Here is a 20,415-nt window from a genome sequence, read left to right as displayed (position 1 = left end):
AATCAATAATTGTAAAACAAAGATCAAAAGTATTTATATTTCATTATAATATTTTCAAGATTTTATTCATTAAAGTCGTTAAAATTTTCATCTTCAAGACCGTAGGTTGGATAAGCCAGGGGATGAGTAAAGCTGTCGGACTTGAAATCTACATAACAAGGTCAATCTAATCCGAGTTATACTGACTGGCAAGCCTCCATTGAGATGAGTTTTGTAGCAGACTTGAAACCAGCATTCATCTCAATAAGAAATCCAGTTGGGACGCTCAAAGGTTCTCTGTAGTGTAAGTGGATGATACAAAATGGCCTCTGCTGATCCTTAGACTATTCCTTTGATCCAATCCCTTCTACGACATTCTTTGCTACAATCCGTCTCGGCGCTATTTGGTAACGAATACGGCCTATGCATTTTCAAGATGGCGATACTGCATCTACAAGTTTTGTTAAGCTTTGGCTAATTGTCACCCTCATTAAGCTCATTTGTACATCATCTAATCAAGTGCGGGCACTGCAACATCCTCAGTTATTGTCCGACATCATCGCCAACAAGCGGGTCTTGAGTGATTCAGTATGAAGTGTAAAGACTTCAACAATCGATATCGGAACTTGTATATCGGGTTAATCTTATCCCAAGTCTTACTGGGTGAGACAGTATTGGGCAGGTCAGTTGAATATGGAGGTATGTCCAGGTTATCAATGAATCAATTTGAGTGTCCTGACGATAGAATAGGAGAAAACCGTCTTCTTATCCGACAGGCAGAGACTAGTGCTGGGGCGAACTCTGTCTCCCAGAGCGTCCCTCCCGTCACTGTGGATTCAGCTCACAACTCTTGGGACAATTTCAATAATACAAATACGCAAACGAGTGTCCCTCTCACAGCTCAGTCAACACCGGTAACGGCTTCAGGTCAGCAAAAAGGGACAGGCGGCCAATCGCAGCCCCTTCCCTCTCTTACCACGGGTGCCGATGGGACTCTCCATTGGCAATCTCAAATAATTGCCGGGGATAAGCCAGGTGCTTCTGGAAAGGATAGTAGTGATCCAGCAGCCACGAGTACTACAGTTATAAACAGCCAAGTTATTACCGAAACGAAATATCAAGTATCTAATACCAATGCCGGAGATAATGGCTCCGTCTTGTGAGTGATTTTGAATGCAAATTGAAGGACCACAATAACACAGTTCTAGTACAACATCAACTTCGCAGACAAAGTCAACCAACCTTGCTAATCCCACACAGACGAATACTAGTCCCAAAAGCCTAGCGACAACTTCTGTATCTTCTCCGTCCGACTTATCTTTGACCGGCTCCCCCACAAAAGACTCAAGCCAAACAACGAACTCCAGTGATAGAGTGAAACAGACGACAACTCGAACAACTTCCGGTGCTGATATTTTGACTTCTGGCAATCCAACAACGGATCCTCAAGGAGGTGTGACTACTACTACACGTGATAAAGGAACAGTTAATTCTACTGGTGCCTATGCCACCTCTCAAGGAAAACCGATAGGAGGCGTAGATACCTCCGCTTCCACAAAAAAACCCACCACCGAAGTTACCCCCAAGGGTTCTGTGACAGATAATCATAATGGAATTGTAGTCACCAATGGGCAAAACACCACCTCCAAGGTGAAAGAAACGGCATCTGACTACCATTTGACTGGACCAACAGGTAAGCCCCTTTTACCTCTTAATCTAGCTGTAATCGTTGAAACATTGTACAGACTCTGCTTCTACTTCAGATGGAAAGTCTAACAAAGATCTCAATCCAGACCAAAGCACTCTCACCCCAACTCCATCAGCAAGCAATACAGGAATAAATTCAGAATCTGAGACAACTTACGTCTCGGGTAGCGTGACACTCACTGGACAAGATGCTGTTGCTGCTCTCGCAGCCCAGCATTCGGAAGACAAATCGCAGAATGGCATAGATACAGAGAAAAAACCTAAAGATGAAGGTAAAGGCTTAAGCAGTATTGCAATCGTCGGAATTGTTGGTGGTGTATTGGTTGCCATTGTGTTGCTTTATCTTATGTGGTATCAATGGGCAAGTACTATTTTATTGGATGGACAAGACTTGGCTAATGTGTTTTTACAGAGAAAGAAGCAGATCCGTAAGAGCTTAGGAGAAGAGATCTCAGATGATCCCGAATTTGACGAAGACGAAAAACAGCGGCGCCAGACTCGTTCGTCTTTCGGCGCTGAAGAACCTTTCACTCCTCTTTCTCGCAGTGGTGGCGTTCGTCCTTCCAAATACGGTGATGATCGAACGACATACTACAGTGACCGACATACAATGGCCCCAACCGAATGGGATGAGGAACATTTATACTACAATGGGCATGAAGAGGAAGAGACAGTCACACGAAATGGGAGGAATCAGTATGGACTGACACAGTATGGGGAAGGAATGACGGCCGCTTTAGCAGAGGATATGTATCCAGGAGCACCTCAAACTGCCCGAACAGCAGTCACAAACCAGGATCTAGCGCAGAATCCTTTTGCTCCACCTCCGCCCGTCCCACGAGTCCCTTCAGTCTATAACGACACCAGAGGAGTTACAACTCGGGCTGCTGACTCTGTCCATACTCAGCCTCATTTGCCCCACCAGCGAAGAACAGAATACGGAGTAAGCATGTACGATGCATACGATGGACAAGACTTGAGACCTCAAACCCCATTTAGTGAACCGGCTACTTCCAATCTCTTGCCTTGGTTGAAGAAGGATGGTCACGCGCAAGCGCCACCTGTATTGCCTGTAGACCCGTACTTCGTCGACGGAATGAACGGCGACAATATCAATGTCAACAATATAATATATGAACACGATGTTCCTAAAGCTCCACCTAGAGCCGTTATGGCTCAAACGCCTGTTGCGATGGGAGCACCAATGGGATTCCAATCAGAATTGCATGATGCGCCTATACCTGCCTTTCGCTAAGTTATCCACCAGTGAGATAACATGGATTTGGCCAGAGGATGTTGAGGAATAAGAAACAAGCGAGGGTGTTATGTTTACGAATATCCAAGAGTCAAGATGGCTGGACTACTTTTGTCTCACAACGACCAACACACTTCATGTCAATATGAGTTGTACGCTTGAGCGTTGTACAAAAGTGTAAGATATATTCATAAGGTCTTTTCCATGTATTTTCTCATCTATTGTCTTTTTCTGTTTTGTCGCTCATTTCTTAGTTTTTACTCGACGAAAAGCGTGGTTACGGCCAAAAAAAACACTCAAAAGCAACCCCTCATCCTTCGATACTTTTAACTGTAAGAGACTTGGGAGTCTTCAAGCCTGAATAGAGATAAAATCTGGTCTACGGTGTCTACTAGACTTTGTTGTATTTCCTGTCCATCCTCTCACCTGTATAGAGAGGCACTCAAGATGATCATCTAGAGTCACTTTCCTTGTTCTACGTCTGTGTATTAGCCAACTTTTTTCAAAATCTTTCTTGCTTACCATGTCATCATCCGAAGCCAACAGGTTTTTTGAAAACCTAGATCAAATGTCAATAAATCAAGGTTTTGTCATTGTAAATTATATACTTGAATTTAAATATCCTTGAATAAAGTTTCTATCGACAGACTTCAGCCTGGCAATTACTGATCTGGCCAATATTCCACAGACTAGTTTTTCCCTTAAAAATAATGATCAATTGGCCCAGTTTCATTTTTTAATCTACGGACAGTAAGTCTACGATTCCAAGAATGGATCATCAGAAGACGGCTCACCACTTACTAAATGTACTTGCAATGGAAATGAATGGTCGCAATAAATTGATACCTGAACAGACTGAGATGAGGCTCACATATACGAGTCACGGCACATCTTCAGAGGGTCCAAGGTTTCTTGCTTTGTAAACCATCCAGCTTCGTGACACCAGTGAGAAGATTGTGAAGGGGTTAGAAGATTATGGTAGGGCCATGAAGAGGGGAGTATTCTTGTAAGTTCTGTACAACAAGATAAGAACTTTGAGCTCAAGAAGAGGGTGTTAAATCTATGTATGAGTTTAGGCGGCTACATATAAAGTTAGCCTCACAGAAACCAAGATTCATCCAGATAGCCTGTCTCTTTCATTTCTTAATGCTGATGTTATCTCACAACATGATGGGTAGTCTCATGACCATTTCAAAATGAAATTTCGGCTCCATGTATCGAGTAGATAGCATGATAGAGCGCGAGAAGGGGATCCACAAGATACAATAACTAAATGGCGGGTTGGTGAGGATTAAAGACGTCCACAAGGAGGAGAATTGGAGAAGGAAAAACACATCAAGAGTCAGTAAAGTTTGAACCAGATGAATCCGACATACCAGAAGGGGCTTCCACAATAAATGCTGGAATTCTGCAAAAGAGAATATGGCTGATGAGCTCCCATATCAGTTGCTCCTGTTGGAGAGATGGAATGAAAATATATTTTTGTGCAGAAAATTGGCATTGGCTAACATGGAATAAAAATGCATCAGATATTACTATTGCCCCTACAATTCACATTAGTGACCTATTGACTGATGCTACTGACTCAACATACCAAAACATGCCAAAGTCTGTTCCGTTTTTACTTTTTCTTCATTTGAGACCTCTTTCCTTGTCCTGTAAAATAGAAAAGTCAACCAACAAAAATAGTCATGATATGAATTACCCTTCTTGGGTGGCCCCTTTCCGAATCTCCTCTTTCTTGCAACATTTGCCAATCTCTTTTGCTCGAGGGGATCTTCTAACCATCCCAAACCTTTTCTTCTGGGCACTTCCTTAAAACCTTCTTCAACCACTTCCGATGCCTTGAACATTGCTCCTTCGTTTTTCCATTCCACATTCTCCATCACAACCTTGCCTTTCCCATTTCCGAGTACCGTCGGAAGCGGTTTACCATCCCAGCCAGCAAATGGATTTGAAGGAACGTTTTTGTTCAATTTGGAGAGTTTTGGAAAGGGGAAAGTGAGCTGGGGGTAGTAAGAAACGACAGCCGGACCTCGAAGACGCCGCCGAAGGTATTTTGTGCCCATACGGGCAGAAGATGGGTTTGAAAGTGTCTGGAATATAGGAGATCTGAGTGAAGAGAGGAGATTATGGAGGCTGAGACCCATTTTGGAGGACTTTTGTGGTTACCAAGTTTTTTTTCTGAAAGAGTGTGGATAGAGAACAAGAGATGCGGCATTCTCCGCCATCTTCCGAAATGAAAGTATAACACGTCACTATAAGTCACGTGCCCTCTAATCCGCCGAATGATAAAGACATCTTGTTTTGTTGTTGTAATTATTAAAACAAAATTGTCCACCATGCAAGTCAACTCATTACTAAGCCATCCTACGATAAAAGGCTTCCGGTTGAGTGCTGAAATTGGCGGCGGGGGCTTCTCAAAGTGGGTGCTCCATGCTGCGTGGTCTTCAGTACCCAACTTTTAGTAGAGTGTACCGGGCAATCAACGAAGAATCGGGCCAAGTGGCAGCATGCAAGGTAGTGAATCTATTCATCAGTCCAAAGCTAGGATACGGTGTCCCAAACATGAAGGAGCTCCAAAAAGAAGTACAAGTGCACAAAGCGCTGAAGAATACCTATATCCTTGAGTTTATCCACTCGGAAATTGTGGACAAGACGAGGGAAGCAGAGGGATATGTTCCAGGACTGTATATGCTGTTAGAGCTGGCCGTTGGAGGAGATTTGTTTGATAAGATAGGTGAGTTCTGTTGCAGAGTCAAGGCCTAATTAACTGTAGCTCCTGATGTGGGTGTACCGGAAGATCTCGCCAAGTTTTACTTTTCCCAGATGGCGACTGGTATTGTAGGTCAATTGGTGGCTGAACATTGCTAATTGGATTGTAAGGAATTCATACACTCAAAAGGCATTGCTCATCGAGATCTCAAGCCTGAAAATTTACTTCTTGCCGCCAATGGTAATCTCAAGATTACAGATTTTGGGCTCTGTGCTGTATTCAGGCATAAAGGCAAGACACGGCTATTGAGTGGAAGGTGTGGAAGTTTGCCTTATGTGGCGCCAGAGGTTAATTATATGGCGTACTTGGGGAACAGGGCTGATTCGCAAGTAGCTAGGAGGTCCTCCCGGACAAGGTTATGCTGCTGAGCCAGTCGATATATGGGGTATGGGTGTGGTTCTCTATACCTTATTAGTGGGGAGTAAGTCATCGTTGAAAGCCATCGATTCTATTGCTATTTGACGTGCCCCAAGACACACCATGGGATGAGCCATCTGATTCGAGCCCCGAATACTGTGCTTACCGCACTGGCGAGATTTTACGATACGACCCGTGGACTAGAATACATGGCCAAGCACGATGTACGTTTTTTGCAGGGTTCTAAGTAATCGCTTTGACTTTGATGTGATAGCCATACTGCTCGGCATGCTTGCCATTGACCCACAAGAAAGACTGACTATGGAAGGTATCAAATCTCATCAATGGAGCATGACTCCGAGTCAATTACATCGAGAACAAATTCCGGAAGCCCTCACTCAAGGCTTGCGAACAACTGGTATGATGGCTTATGCTGACCCGACTTTTCATGCTTCCGCCTCTCAAGCTTACGCTGCTTCGTACTTTTATTGCTCCATAACAAGAATCGCACTAATTTGTTATTCTAGTCGAAGTCAGAGAATGGCTTCTGATACTCAATGGATGAACCAAGCTGAATCGCAGTTCATGCGTGGTACAGGCAACATCGTACGTCCTCCACTTGGCCTTCATGCAAGCGACAACCATTCGAGGTTAATTATTGCATATAGACACAATCGGGTGATCTTGTCCAAACGACAACTCGGTTCTGGCTTACTCTCCCCCCTATGCCAGCTTTACAACTTCTCACAGGGTATTTTCAACTTGAGCTTGGACAAGACCACGTTCGTCCACACGAGAGCACCACTCAAGAAGGAGGCATCATCCGAGTGGCTAAAGAGGCGGGAGCCAAGTATGTGGAAGGTGTGGTGGTTGTGAAAGCAAGTGATAGTTTGGCAGCTGCAGGGCAAAGTTTGATCATTATGCGTCGTGGTAAGGTGTGTCATCTGCGTCGCTAAGATTTGAAAGAGTCCTAACTAGCAGCAGGGTTCTATATTACATTGGAGAGCGTTTTGGTGGTCTGTTGTCAGAGCACAACAATTAGAAAAGTACATTGTTCGTGGAGACAAGTAAAGAAGTTTAAAAATTATTATCTTGCTGTCTTATGCAACATATATATTGGAAAGTATTACTGTTTGAGAATTATAACCAGTGACCATACATGGTGGAATTAAGTGTGTATTTGAAAATGTCATCTATAGACAATTATGCACGTTTACTATTCGCTCCGTGAGCATCCACTTTACACGAAGATGGCGGAACACTCACGTAAACTTCGAGCACATATCTCTCCTCCTCCTTCAATTCATCCAAGTAGTTCTCTGCCTCTTTCCTCGCCATGCCACCTTCTTGTATCAAACTTCCAATCAGCGCTTCATAAACATCAGGCACAGGCCATGTGGGTCCACAGAGGTAAAAGTACGCCGCATCACTGCCATACCCTTTGAGTAGCTTGGCTAGCATCTTTTTGTCTTGCAACATTTTATGCTGGATATAAGTTTTGGAGTTTGAGTCTCGCGAGAAGGCGAGACCAGCATGAGCAATGATACCAGAAGCGATATAAGCTTCAATGTCTTCGCCGTATAGATATTCTTGCGATCGGTATCGGGACCCAAAGTAATAGATGAGAGGGCCGACATCAATTCCCTGGGATCGCTGCCATGCTCGGTGTTGCATGAAAGCGCGGAATGGGGCAGCACTAGGTTGTAACGAGTCAGCTTACGATATGAAAAGACAGGAGTATTGGGATTGGACGTACCCAGTGCCGAGACCGGCCATGATGATGGGTTGCTTGTTGTCCGGAGGTAGCTTCATCACGGATGGTTTAATGGAAACGGTGACCTTAGAACCAGGCTTAAGGGCAGCAAGGTACCTCGTACATTGACCAAAACGAGGAGAGCCTATGCATACATCAGTCAATGTGCCAAATCGCCAATATGAGAGACAAGACACACCTTGCGAGTTAATCCAATTGACAGTGACAACCAGCAACTCAACTTTATCGCCCACTGCCTTTTGACTGCTCGCGATTGAATAGTGTCTAGGCTTAATTTCTGGAATCAGGCCAACAAGCTCTTCTATACTAGGCCGAGCCGAAGAGAATATCTTCAGTACGTCTGCAAAAGTCACAGTTTCCTTTTCAGCCATCCGCTTGAACAACTCGCTACCTTCAGGGGCGGAAATGAACTTGAGTCGCATTGCATCGGGCTTAGATGTGGCAACATTAGCGAGTGCAGCGTAAAAGGCTTTACCAGGCCGACCGAACAGGTCGACGTCTTGCTGAAGGAGTTGAAAAACAGTTCGGGTCTCCATTGCCCCTTGTTTGGTGGGACATGGAAATGTTACGAGGGCGTTAGGGTCAAGACCGTACCATTGGCAAAACTCTTCCACTTCTATAGCATCGTTCCAGCCGTGAATGCCAATAGCTTCACCAATATCATACTTGAGACCCGTGCCAGCAGTGTCGAGCTCAAGGTGAAAGACATTGCGGTCATATGTGACAGGAGTAAGACGGCGGTTCTCAGAGACAGTGACAAGAAAGGTCTCCTCAGACATAGAAGGTCGTAGAGCGGTAACTCCGGGAAGTCCTTGAGCATTGTCGATGGTCTTAGCTTCGGGTACAGCAAACGCCTCCCGGAAAAAGAAGTGTTGAGCAGCAGCTTCCCAAGCTCCAACTGACCGACTCAACTCGTCGGTAGTATTGATGGTGCCTTCTACGCCAGGTAAGGCATCCCACTCCCAACTGTCTTTGACCTTCTCTGTTTTGTCCTCTTCAAGCTCAGGAACTTCCCAACCCTTGATGTCAATCTCAAAGAGGGCAGCTTGAGCGGCTTCAATATCGTCTTTGTTAAGTTGATTAGAGTGGAAAGCGTCGAGAACTTTCCAAACGCCATGAGGAAGTTTTTGAGCACCAGTATAGAGAAGGAGAAAGGCGACCTGCTCTTGAATGGGAAGAGTAGGCGACGAGATCAAGTCAATCGAAAACACACGGAGGTTTTTAGCCTTAATTGATTGAATTTCGCTTCGAGTAAGCTTGGCGAGAATCTCCTCTTCTGACCACGGAAGAGCTAGAACAACGATGGATCCATTCTTGGCGGAAGAAAAAACATCTATAGACTTTAGAAGATTAGCGTCTGAAACCCAAGTGACATCACTAGGCTCTTCAATCTCCAGAGTTTTGTCATTTGTACCGGAAGGAGAAAGAGACATGATGGATTTGACGCCCCTAGCAGAGGCAGAGCCAAATTGAGCAAGATGGGTCGATAGCGAGGGAGAAGAGAGGAAGAGGTGGGCCAGGAGTTGAGGCAAAGGCGAAAGTGGAGAAGTGAAGAATGAGACGACCTTTTCAGGCCTGGTTATCGTAACATTGATATCAGCAGGAGAAGTAGCGACAAGAGGCTTGACAACGGGCAAGGCTGCCTTGCTGGAGCTGGAAGCAGAATAAAGGGCAGCAAGGACAACACCTCTAAGCACCTCAACGTCAGACTTGGAAGCACCAATGACCTGGACAGTTTTCTGCTTCTCGGCTGTAAGTTCGGCAAAGAGAACGTCAGATGAAGGGCTAAGTGTGTTAAGCTGAACAAGGCCAGTAGATGCAGGAAGACCGGCGACAAGGGCTGAGGCCAATGCCCCAGCAGGGACAACATACAGCTCGGAAGCGGCGCCATTGTAGACGGTCAAGTCAGCGATTGCGTTTGATTGTGGAGCAGGAAAGACATGAGATGAGGTTTCCCTGCCAGTAAAGGTACTCTCCACAACATGAACAACTTTTCTTGGTTCCCCAGCATACAGCTTAGCGGCGGTGTCGAAAATGCCGTTTCCAGAAGAAAACACAACTTGCCAATCCTCTGGAAGAGAGGCGAGGGCCTTGATGACGCCAGGTGTGGATAGCGCATCGACAAACTCAAGAGAGTCTTTGACAGAGGTGGTCGCAAGGTGGACAATCACATCCCCCTCAAGCTGATCCAGATTGGAAGAGAGATATGGGAGTGTGCTGACAGAAGCAAAAACGCTCGTTTTTCCATTTGTCTTCGTAGAGTACCCAGCCAGTTCAAGACCAGCCCCTTCACGCGTTTGCAATTGATGAACCTTTTTAGACCCGGACTTTTCGAGCCTCTGGCCGAATCCAACGAGCGATGCGTCGTCGTAAACCCATACAGATTCTGAATGTTTGAGAGCAAGAGCTTCTAGTACCCCTATGGCGGAACCAAATACAGTGGTTCCGGGCTTGGTGGCTGAGGTAGGGAGGGAGGAAGCAATGAGATTAGAATAATACCCGTCATCTTGAGGACTATGAGTAATGGACGGGATGGCGGACTCGACCCGAGGTTCAGCGAAACCGACAGATGAAGCTGCTTTCAGCTCTTTCCCTTTCACATCATATTCCGAAACGGCGGTGGAAGTGGTAGAGTATGGAGTGGAAGCACCATCTGCATCGAGGTTGAGGCCAGCGTTGACTGACACCTGGGCAAACTGCGATTTTTTTGCTGGGAATGGAGGCGGCGAGCCCAAGTTAGCGGTGAGCGCAATGGGAGCCATGGCGAGTGACAAAGGGAAAAGAAAAGATAAAATTAAAAATATAAATGTATTCAACAAATATCTTGAAAAATTCCAATTGCGTGATATCACACTTGAAAATAAATTCCGAACAAATTCAGGCACCCGAATCGGATGGTTTGATAAAAATGAAAAAGCAAATCTTGTAACTGTATTAATCTTGGAGATTGTATTTTTTAAAATAAAATAAAAATCGATTGTACTACCTGTAGTCACCATAAATCGATGAAAGTGAGAATAAATGAATAGAAAGAATCATATCGGCGGCATCTGGATAGACGTACGTTCGCCTGAGGTCTTTGACAGTTGTATTCCTCAATTGGCAGCTTGTCGACAGGAACTCGTGTCAGCGATGAGAGCTATATGTACATGCGATTTGTGTATCCAAACAAAAAACAATGGCATTCCTACAGCATCCTTCATTATACAACTTAAGCCTCCTTCCAGCTTTGCCTTCGAGAGAGGAAGAAACCAGGGTGAAAGACAGCAATAGCAACTAGACAAATGACCATAGGGATTCCATCCAAAGTGTTTTGGTAAACCTCTGCAGCTTGTTAGAGTGTGCAACAGAGTATCCAACAGACATACCGTGAGTAATCAGATAGCCATCCCAGCCTTGCACAAGTTCTACAGATCGGTAGAAGCCTGCCCAACTTGTCAATCTTTATCCGACTTGGATCCGGAAGACGCACCTCGAATGATAATCATCAAACTACAAATCGCTGTACCCAGCATGACCCATCTCCAGCTGCCTACCTCTTGCTGGTTTCTGACTCCTCTCACACCTTGTCCATATCCGCTGGTCCTTAATGAGCCAAGGTTGGGATCGTAACTCATACCATGTTCTTTTCTCAACTCGGGGGTACTTGGCAGCATCTCCAACGCCTCTTGTTCTCGTCCTTGATATGGTCGGCGCTTACTCACTCGATAAATAAAGTCAAAGGCGAGATAAGAAAAAATGACCATACTAATCAGTTGAAAAATGATACCGACCACCATGATGTTAGTTGGCGTCTTGGGGGTAGGAGGATCAACGGAAGCGGCCCAGCCGCCACCGATAGCTTGAAGGACGAGGGAAATCACGTCGCACGTGACAAAAACCGCAATGTAAGTTTTAGGACGAAGGAGGGAATATTGTTGGCCTAGCGTTTGTATCGCTATACCAAGCAGCGTATAACACCACCCTGAAGGTTTGCTCAGCTATACCCTCACGAGATATCATGGTAAACACACCGCTAAAAAAGACTGGTGCAATAATCAAACTGCATTCCGGTCAGTCAGGTCCAAACCATACAAAACTGCCAAGCCCACCAGATGATTTGCATCAAAAAGGCATCATTCGACAACACTTTCTGGCTCGACCAATACCGCCCTGCCCAGCCCATAATCTCCACTGATAGCTAGTCAGTTCCACACCCTTATACAGTCTACGTCCAGCTTACAAACGATACCAACGGCGAGTGTTGGAAACACAATCCAATACTTGAACTTGATGGCTTCTGCGATATGGACGCACAGGAAAACCGCAAAGAGTATGGTAAACAGTATGCAGATCCAGGCGGTAGGTGTATACACATAAGGAGAGACAGGTAGATAGTCGCCCATTGTATGGTGCTGCTCTTCTCTACTGACTAACCAAGTTGGATAATACAAACCAAGTTCAAGATGGGAATGAAAAAGATAATATCTAGTTTCACCCTTTTATACCCCTCTCATCAAGGGCACTATCAACACCCAAAGGACCCTTGGAAGATTGACTGCCTTGTGAGAAGTATGACCCGATGTCAATTGCCCGGGTAGCGTCTTCGTCTGTATAGGGGTGCTGATCCTTCAAGTCTGTCAGCGAGCATTCCATATGGACCAAGGACTCGTATGACTGACTTTTTCGGCTATGCCTGCTGACTTTAATACCCCAAAATAGCTCAGTGTATCTTATACACTCGTATCTTCCATACGATACACTATGTTGAGTATGAGTGTTGAGTAAACAGATAGATTGTTTGTGTTTGTCCACGTGGAAATATTCCCGACAAGTCCAGAGCAAGTGGTGCCTAGATGTGGTGGCTCTATTTTGATTCCGTGGCTATCTTATCAGCTAATCTATTCCCGAAAGCGTCTGTGTTTCTTCATCTTTCTGGGTGAGGCGATGGCTGATAAAAATCTTTCTTCGTTCCTTGCGATTCGCCCAATCTCTGCCGAGGAAACTGCTCCCCTTCGACATCTCGTCCTCTGGCCTTCCATCGCACTTGGCTCTCAATTGGACAGAGCATACGATTTCAACCCCGGCACCGTTCATCTTGGGGCTTTTCTCATCTTGGCGCCTGAGTGGGTCTCAATGCCAGCTGAATATCTTCCTTCTTCTACTCAGCAGGCGCCGATAGGTATTTTGACGCTTGCGGTGCAGCCTTATGCCGGATCCTCAGCCTTGTGCCCTTGTACGCCAGAGCATCCCCTGACCCATATTCAACTCCACAAATTTGCTGTTCACCCAAGCCTTCGCGGCCTGGGTGCAGGCAGAACCATGCTGGTCCAAGCGATCAAGCTGCTGCAGGAAAGACACGGCAAGGAGAGGGTGTTGCTTCATTTGGATGCGAGAGCAAACCAGACCAAGTTTTATAAATTGTGTGGCATGGAGATTCTTGACCCCAAAGAATTTGAAAAGAGAGGGACAACGGGAAACGAACCACCTGTAGTACATATCAAGATGGGCAAGGTGATTTGAATGGTGTCGTAGATTACAATGGTCAAGCAGTAAGTATATGTTGTAGTTGTATTGTATACTGATTAACTATTTAGGAAAGATTTAGAAAGTTCTCTGCGAAATTTAATTTTATGTAATCATGCAAAAACACTCCTAATCTATTACAAGCAAAAGCGCTAATGTCCAACGCAATTTGAAATCGACGCGTTCACGCGTAAATGGCAGCTGACTCACCCGCCACAACCAGGCTCGACGCGTTCACGCGACGCGACTGTCGTCACCCAGTGTGGAAAGTGGCGACTGCCACAAAAAGATAACTATGTAGATGTCTTTTGGCGACTCATTTATCCATCTCTTGTCTCAAGACTACATTATTCACTTATAGTTTGATATTTATATAACTTTCTAATCTGTCATATACCTCCATCGACATTGTTCAGGCTACCTGGTCGACCTTACCGGCTCTTTGGATACAACATGGGCTCTAATAACTCCAAGCCTCAAGCTTCTGACAAGATTGCTTGCTCCCAAAACCCTCACAAGGTGACTAATCCTTATGAACTCACATCTCTTCTTGAGAGACTGAAAAAAGAAAATAAGCCTCGAAATGTACGAGTCGAGTTTGATTTTGAGGATAATGAGACATACCTCGTGAGCTTTTTGAAATTGCTGGTAATTTGTACAGCGAGAGTTGACGTTGGAAAGAATGAAAGCATGAATTCTTCTTCCTCTAGAGAATCCAAGCGAGAGGAGCATTTTAGGAAGCTTGCTGCAATCGAAACAAGAGTGAGTGTGGGCTAATAGGTATATCATCAACATCTCTGATTTGATTGGTTTTAGTTCCACGACTCTGGCATAGCTACACAAACCGACAAAATCCGCGAAAATTTTCTTGAAGATGTAAGTTTTGAAGGAACCAATTGAAAAGTCTAGAGTCGAGCCTTGCGCGTAGTTTGGTAATCATATTCATGGGGGAGACATTCCCGATGGTGTCATTGTCGTGAGTGATCATTACCAGCCATTGATGTTGAGACTGCCGTGGGTTGATTTTGGGCCCAGCCTCTTAAAGGCATGAGTGAGGAACAACTAGCATTTCACCTCATGAACATTAATGCCGCGAACGCTAGAGTGAGCTTGTCAATAGAAAAGTGTATGTTGAGCTAATCTCGCATAAAGTTTAACAAAGATTCCAGGAGGTGCCACTCCAAGATTAGCAACAATTCAGGCAAAGCAGTGAGTAGATAAAGTTATCCATTCCTGCTGATTAGAACGGCTGGCCCTAGTTTCACACATTATCTGCGACACCCACGCCAAGTTCTTTTAGTAATCTGGAAGCTGCAAAAGTTGGTCCCTTTACTTGATGATCTGCACCGGTAATAATAGGTTTCAGTTACAAGAACCAGTGTCTGCTGGCTCGGACTGTAGGCAAGCATTCGTTGACGTCCAGATCGCTTTAAAACTTCCAGAGGTCATCTCTGCTAACAAAAAGGTGTGTGTGCAAGTCATCACTATCTTGTATGGCATTTTGATCAATCAAAATAGTTTGATAGACAAAGCACAGGAATCCAACAATCTCTAGAACAAAATGCTGGATCAAGCACAATTGTGTTCGAGTATCCAGCATCCTCATCAGAAATTCTCACGACTAATAACAAGGTGAGTTCTTTTAATTCCACGAAATTAAACTTATAATGGCCAGTCTGGCAAGCGAAATACATACCAAGGTCAACAGTTTGTTGACAAACACAGATCAGATTCATTCCCACTACTCTCGTCTGATAACCTCGCTGATGACTACGTGAGTGTTTGGTTCTATAGGCACTTCTGGTTGTTACTGAGTGTTTGGTTAGAAGTTTAAAACTACTGCTAACGCAAAGGCCAGAAGGCGAGGCAGCCTTGTCGCGGGACTTGGTATGCCTAAGCGCCTCTTCTCAAATACATCTTTACGTTCATCTAGATCCTACTGCGCAAAACAGTCTGTCAAGAGGCGATCCACTTTGAAATCAATTCAGTCCGACTTCTTCCCTCGCAAAAACAAGACTGACGCATCAAACCCCACCTACGCACCAAAGAGTGACGAATATAAATCTGAGCCTAATATTATCAAACTTTCACCTCTTGGTGAAACCTTCGATCTTTCAGGGATGCTGAAAGCTGTTGATTATCCCAACATGGCTACAAAACAGCCTGAGTCAGATTTTTGGCCACCTACTGCCAGTACTGCATATTTTACTACTTGCGATTCTCAGTCCATACCTTCCGCTCCCATTACTCCCGCTATGTCCTCTGCCGCATTCAACATTTCTCTTGTTTCACATCGTGAGAGCGCGATAAAAGACGAGTTTGTTAAGGACGCCAAAAGTCATGGTTGGGCTACTACTACTGCAATTGTGTCTGGAGTGTTGTCTGAATCACAGACTCTTCAATCAGAACCCATCGTAGAGCACGATTATGACAAGTGCATTTCCACTCCTCACTTGGAGCCTCGTGATCCTTCTTGTTTGGTCTCCTCCAAATCATCTGGCTCGTGCTATGATGACTTTACGAGCCATGAAGACGGCTCAAATGATATGTGTCATCAACTTGCATCAGAGTGTCACATCGAGCCATTCAAGGCGCCCTCTTCCGTCGCGGACCCTAGCTCTGTCGAATTCAATCAAGAAACCATCGTTGAAGAAAAATTTCAAGAGTCTTTACACCAATCTATCACTCATGCGTCCATCCCTTTCTCTGAATCTCCAAGAGAACGATGTCAACGCCCTTACAGCATGTTACGCCACGTCGATCGTCACCGGCCGTGCACCATCATGTCTGACTCAAACGATGTTATGTCAGAAATCTCAGAGATTGCCAGCGACGACAGCGCTTTTGATCGACTGGGGCCTGAACTTACAGCTCGTTTCTATCCACATATGGTTGAAAGGGTTGCTGCAAGACGTCATCAAAATATGGTATTTAGTGAAGCTGAGCCTACTTTTGTTATACAAGATGACATTACTGAGAACAGCATTCCGATGTCGGAAACACGAGCTTCACTCTCCACGATATCGGTGGACATTAGCCCAAGTCGTATTATCACATTTGGCAGACGGATCAAACATCGCCGTCGAGAGCAACGAAAATCTCCATCGAAATCACCAAGAAAACAGTACAGAGCGAAACAAACCTCTAAAGAAAATGACCTTTACAATGCCAGACTCAAATCTCCCACTCTCGGTAATACACGACCTGGGGTAATGGTATCGGACCGATTTTATAACGAATCCAACTCTAACCAAATATTGCAATCCAATAAACCACCAAGCTGTATTGCCCGGTGTTATCATCGTGAATCCGAACACAACACTCACCATCGCTGTGAATCTGCAAGTAACATCAGCACAGGTTCCAAACCATCTTCCAGTATTAAACAGAAGCAAGTCACTCAACCAATGGGACACGAAGCAATCGATGTTTTTACCATACAAAACGCAGAAACGACATCCGACTTTGTGTTATCCAACAATTCGCCTCATTCCTTTGCTAGCAACAAGCAGACTCCTATCCATCGACTGAAGCAACTTACAAATTCTCAAAAATCACGGTCTACATCAGCCAATAAATCGCCACTCGCATGTATTACAAATAATTACGAAAGCAATGTCGCCACTAACGACACAGCCAACCGGTATCACGGCGCCTGAGGTATAATCATTCAATTATCGAATCTTTCATCATCGCTCTTTGGGCACCACTTTGTATTAAGGACTCTCTAGTTGGGACATCAATATCCCGAATTTTCTTTTTCTGTGTATATGTTGTGATCATGACTTTTAATTTCGACTGGCCTCTTATCCATCTCCGTCCGCTTAATGTCTGACTTGACAAAGCCGACATATCTATCGTTGCCGATACCTATCTTTTTCTTTTGCGACAGATTATCTTTAGCCGTTTCAGACATTCCTATTCTCAGCGTTATCCCAAAGTGATAAGGCCTTGGACTTCATCTTTACTGTCATTCTTAATCTTTCCATTATTACATTACTTTAGACTTTTCGGCGGCAAGGAGAATTTGATTTTTAAAAACAGTTTGTAGTTGGTTTCTCAATGCAATTTAGTGAAATGTCGTAGCATAAACTAATTGGCTTCTATTTAAATTAAACGTTTGAATGGTTGTAAGAAGAAACTATTTGACAAGTGTTATCACTAAATAATGACATCTTTTAAACATTCAGAAATAAACTTGATGTCTCCGCTTTGAGTTCATGCAAAACATTTTATATCCCTTGACCATTGGCACAACCACTATCAATATGATGCTGTCAAAATGTCTAACATATGAGGCGACAGTGGTTTAGAGATAGATGAGCAAGGTTTTAATTGGACAGTAGTAACAATATGATTATTGGCATGGATATGTAGAAAGCCGTTCACTCTAGATGACAAGGAGGTCTCAATGTCTAGGCATCTTTCTGAGAGTGCTGACGACAGAATCAACAGGTATATCAGTGCATCATATGCCTGTACCACCAAGAAATATTATAAATCAACCAGCTGTTCCCCGCCCCTCACCATGACTCAAAGTACTGTGGAAAGTACTCTCTCAATAGCTCCTCTCGCTCGGGAAGCTCCCTGCTCATCGCTCGACTCGCTCGACTTGCCCGGCTTGCTCCGCTCTCTTCACACCCTACGCTCGAGACAACAGAGACAGGCTCATTAGAACGCATAGCCGCAAAGTCCACGCCAGCAAACAAAGCATCCCAGTCCAGACACTCCGGTGTCGTGATGGAGCTCGACACTGGCGACAGACCGACAGACGGAAGGCTCAGCACAGGAAGCGAGAAGGAAGGATAGGCAGAGGACAGGAACGGGAGCGGAGAAGGCGATGGAGGGCATTCCGTCTCGTCAGGCAGCATCCTCCATCCCATCTGCATCCGCCCTTCATCTCCGTTCGACGCTGCCAGGCTGAACGGCAGAGGAGGATGCTGAGCATCGACATTCGTTACCCGGTTGGCCACGCTGTCCGGATGCTCAGCTTCGAACCGCTGTTGCAGCACCAGACCCTTCCGGTACCCTTTCGAGCTGTAGCTGAACGCACACTCCAGATCGTCCTCCATACAGCCCTGGCATACATGGTTGAAGACTTCGTAGTTGCACTGCAGTAGACAAAAGACGTCAGCCACCGCCAAACACAGCTACCCACATGGGCTCACCCACCTTCTTGCCCTTGGCCTTGCACGACAGACAGCTCGCACAAGCCCGAGTGTAGCCCTTCTTGTGAGACTTGGGTGTGTCGTTCGGAGCGACCTTCCGAGGGGTGGTCATCTTTGCAGACGACGCCTTCTTCCTCAGAGACGGTGTCTTGCTCACCGTCTTGAGTACACGGCGAGACTTGACAGGAGTGAGAGGAGCCGAGGTCGTATCGGTAGGAGGACGAGCAGCTGTGTTTGGTGTACCGGCCTGGATGCTGGTGCCGGTGCTGGTGCCGGCAAGTATACTAGAGTCAAGCAGATCGAGTGAGTCGAGAGGCTGCGAGAAGCGCGGGAGACCGAATGGACTATAGTCCAGGTCACTTGAAGCAGCACACGCTTCGCCGAAGACAGCGAAAGGGTTGATGGTGGTGAGAAAGTCAGGCTCGATCATGTTCTGCGAGGCGACAGGTACTGGTGCGTTAAGCGAACGCCTTGGTTCGAATGCAGTCACTTCGGCAACAGAGTTGAAGGCAGTCAGCAAGTTACTGGGATCGAGTACGGCCTGCGATGCGAAGGCGAGCGTGGAACGCGACGGACTGGAAGGTTGCTCGCTACAGCAGTTGAACTTGCTACTGGTACCGGTATGGCTGGTTTTGTGACGAAGAGACGTAGTATGCTGCAAGCCTTGGATAGTCGCGTTGGCTGCTGCTGATGGTGGTGCAGGACCGTCGAGAAGAAAGTCAAAGCAAGCATCGTCACAGGTGTCAATACGGTAGTGCACAGGAGTCTCGTTGCCAAGAAAGGTGAAGAAATGCGCTGTGGGATCGGTCATGGTGAGCGTTATGACAGTTGTGGTGTGGTGTGGTGTGGTGCAGTGCAGTGCAGTGTGGGAAGGCGTGAGAGGATGTTCCAGAACACAAGTGTGAGAAAGTGGTATGAAGCTGAGGGTGTTTTTGTGAACAACTGATGAAGAGTAAGGATGAGAAGCGAGATGAGAATAGTGAGAGTGTGGGAGTCGGCTTTTATGGCCGCGACTGCTGGCGAAGCGTGGTGAGGAAAAGCAGAGGCAGTGCACTTGACGTTTTCACGTCGATCTCACGGGAGAAAGCTCTCTGAAACGGCAGTTGCCCTCCAGTCGTTTCTATCCACATGGACCTGTGGGTATCCACAGATGCGTCTTGGCCGGAGCTTTCGTCTGGTAGTGCTTTCGGGCGTGCATGTGGTCTTCTCTGCAGCCAAAAAAGCGTCGAGATATAAAAACTGGTCGGCGGAAAGAAGTTGAGGGACGTTCAACTTGCACGCGGCGTCGTGGGTCTTTGCCTTATTTCTGCAATCGTCGTAGTGCGAAATCTTCTTGTCCTTGTGCCTTTTAGTAGCTCAAAGCGACTGGTTGCAATAGTCAAACCGAAAAGAATTTCGTATCAATACTGACCAAGGCATATTGATATTGGTAATGTTTTCTTGATGTGGTAAGCTGGACAAGCAAAGATATACGACACATACCATTGAGTATGGTAACTGCAACCAGTTGGCCATACATGTTTCACGTCACATGGATTTAGTATGCGTAAATTTCCATCGTCATTGAAAGGAAAACAGGAGAACTCGATGAATCGTTGGGTTGTATCGATAAATATCTCTTGTCGCCAGGATCTGCGAGCTGGTGCAAATCAGCTTGACATTAGATATCGGTTCCAAAAGCTTTGTTGTATGCCTGTCTTATCGCTGCAATATGTTGAGCGGAATATGGCTTCTGATGAATACTAGTAGTGGGTGATGGAATTTTTCTCATACATTTTGGCGCAGCATGTTACTTTCCGAACGTTATTTGGCAATCATTTCGCGCAAAATAAATTGGTATTCGCCTTGGCGAATCTTTGGATCATACTCATGTCAATACCACATCTAGAAGCAA

At 45.5% G+C, this 20,415-nt stretch overlaps 8 protein-coding genes across 8 annotated transcripts; 4 read left to right on the top strand and 4 right to left on the bottom strand.

Moving 5' to 3' along the window:
- Positions 1-569: 569 nt before the first annotated feature.
- L203_105201 (uncharacterized protein) lies at positions 570-2,941 on the top strand (the record flags this gene model as incomplete). Its single annotated transcript, XM_066214574.1, has 5 exons — positions 570-678; positions 730-1,138; positions 1,188-1,672; positions 1,725-2,047; positions 2,099-2,941. 5 exons carry the CDS (start codon positions 570-572, stop codon positions 2,939-2,941), a joined length of 2,169 nt encoding a protein of 722 aa, XP_066070671.1.
- A 451-nt stretch (positions 2,942-3,392) lies between these two features.
- On the bottom strand, positions 3,393-5,091 carry L203_105200 (uncharacterized protein; the record flags this gene model as incomplete). The annotated part of the gene is made up of 8 exons (XM_066214573.1): positions 3,393-3,416; positions 3,464-3,500; positions 3,550-3,564; positions 3,813-3,954; positions 4,318-4,485; positions 4,536-4,597; positions 4,647-4,677; positions 4,737-5,091. The coding sequence occupies 8 exons, from the start codon at positions 5,089-5,091 to the stop codon at positions 3,393-3,395; spliced, it is 834 nt and encodes a 277-aa protein (XP_066070670.1).
- Positions 5,092-5,283: 192 nt separating this feature from the next.
- On the top strand, positions 5,284-7,145 carry L203_105199 (uncharacterized protein; the record flags this gene model as incomplete). Its single annotated transcript, XM_066214572.1, has 10 exons — positions 5,284-5,366; positions 5,413-5,681; positions 5,745-5,785; positions 5,828-6,004; positions 6,051-6,138; positions 6,191-6,298; positions 6,349-6,553; positions 6,602-6,680; positions 6,743-7,009; positions 7,059-7,145. 10 exons carry the CDS (start codon positions 5,284-5,286, stop codon positions 7,143-7,145), a joined length of 1,404 nt encoding a protein of 467 aa, XP_066070669.1.
- A 142-nt stretch (positions 7,146-7,287) lies between these two features.
- L203_105198 (uncharacterized protein) lies at positions 7,288-10,610 on the bottom strand (the record flags this gene model as incomplete). The annotated part of the gene is made up of 4 exons (XM_066214571.1): positions 7,288-7,290; positions 7,341-7,770; positions 7,831-7,972; positions 8,027-10,610. The coding sequence occupies 4 exons, from the start codon at positions 10,608-10,610 to the stop codon at positions 7,288-7,290; spliced, it is 3,159 nt and encodes a 1,052-aa protein (XP_066070668.1).
- Positions 10,611-11,059: 449 nt separating this feature from the next.
- Positions 11,060-12,233, bottom strand: L203_105197 (uncharacterized protein; the record flags this gene model as incomplete). Its single annotated transcript, XM_066214570.1, has 6 exons — positions 11,060-11,172; positions 11,217-11,273; positions 11,321-11,812; positions 11,862-11,890; positions 11,940-12,021; positions 12,071-12,233. The coding sequence occupies 6 exons, from the start codon at positions 12,231-12,233 to the stop codon at positions 11,060-11,062; spliced, it is 936 nt and encodes a 311-aa protein (XP_066070667.1).
- Positions 12,234-12,774: 541 nt separating this feature from the next.
- L203_105196 (uncharacterized protein) lies at positions 12,775-13,509 on the top strand (the record flags this gene model as incomplete). The annotated part of the gene is made up of 3 exons (XM_066214569.1): positions 12,775-13,320; positions 13,363-13,379; positions 13,425-13,509. The coding sequence occupies 3 exons, from the start codon at positions 12,775-12,777 to the stop codon at positions 13,507-13,509; spliced, it is 648 nt and encodes a 215-aa protein (XP_066070666.1).
- A 297-nt stretch (positions 13,510-13,806) lies between these two features.
- L203_105195 (uncharacterized protein) lies at positions 13,807-17,012 on the top strand (the record flags this gene model as incomplete). The annotated part of the gene is made up of 12 exons (XM_066214568.1): positions 13,807-13,872; positions 13,930-13,980; positions 14,035-14,115; positions 14,170-14,229; positions 14,282-14,329; positions 14,389-14,457; positions 14,506-14,562; positions 14,613-14,672; positions 14,720-14,818; positions 14,872-14,985; positions 15,029-15,127; positions 15,180-17,012. 12 exons carry the CDS (start codon positions 13,807-13,809, stop codon positions 17,010-17,012), a joined length of 2,637 nt encoding a protein of 878 aa, XP_066070665.1.
- An 864-nt stretch (positions 17,013-17,876) lies between these two features.
- Positions 17,877-19,332, bottom strand: L203_105194 (uncharacterized protein; the record flags this gene model as incomplete). The annotated part of the gene is made up of 2 exons (XM_066214567.1): positions 17,877-18,464; positions 18,526-19,332. The coding sequence occupies 2 exons, from the start codon at positions 19,330-19,332 to the stop codon at positions 17,877-17,879; spliced, it is 1,395 nt and encodes a 464-aa protein (XP_066070664.1).
- Between the last annotated feature and the right edge of the window lie 1,083 nt (positions 19,333-20,415).

This window comes from Cryptococcus depauperatus, chromosome 6, assembly GCF_001720195.1.
Source record: "Cryptococcus depauperatus CBS 7841 chromosome 6, complete sequence".
NCBI lineage: Eukaryota > Fungi > Basidiomycota > Tremellomycetes > Tremellales > Cryptococcaceae > Cryptococcus > Cryptococcus depauperatus.
The sequence above is the reverse complement of the archived record's forward strand: the minus strand, read 5'-3'. Positions and strand labels throughout refer to the sequence as shown.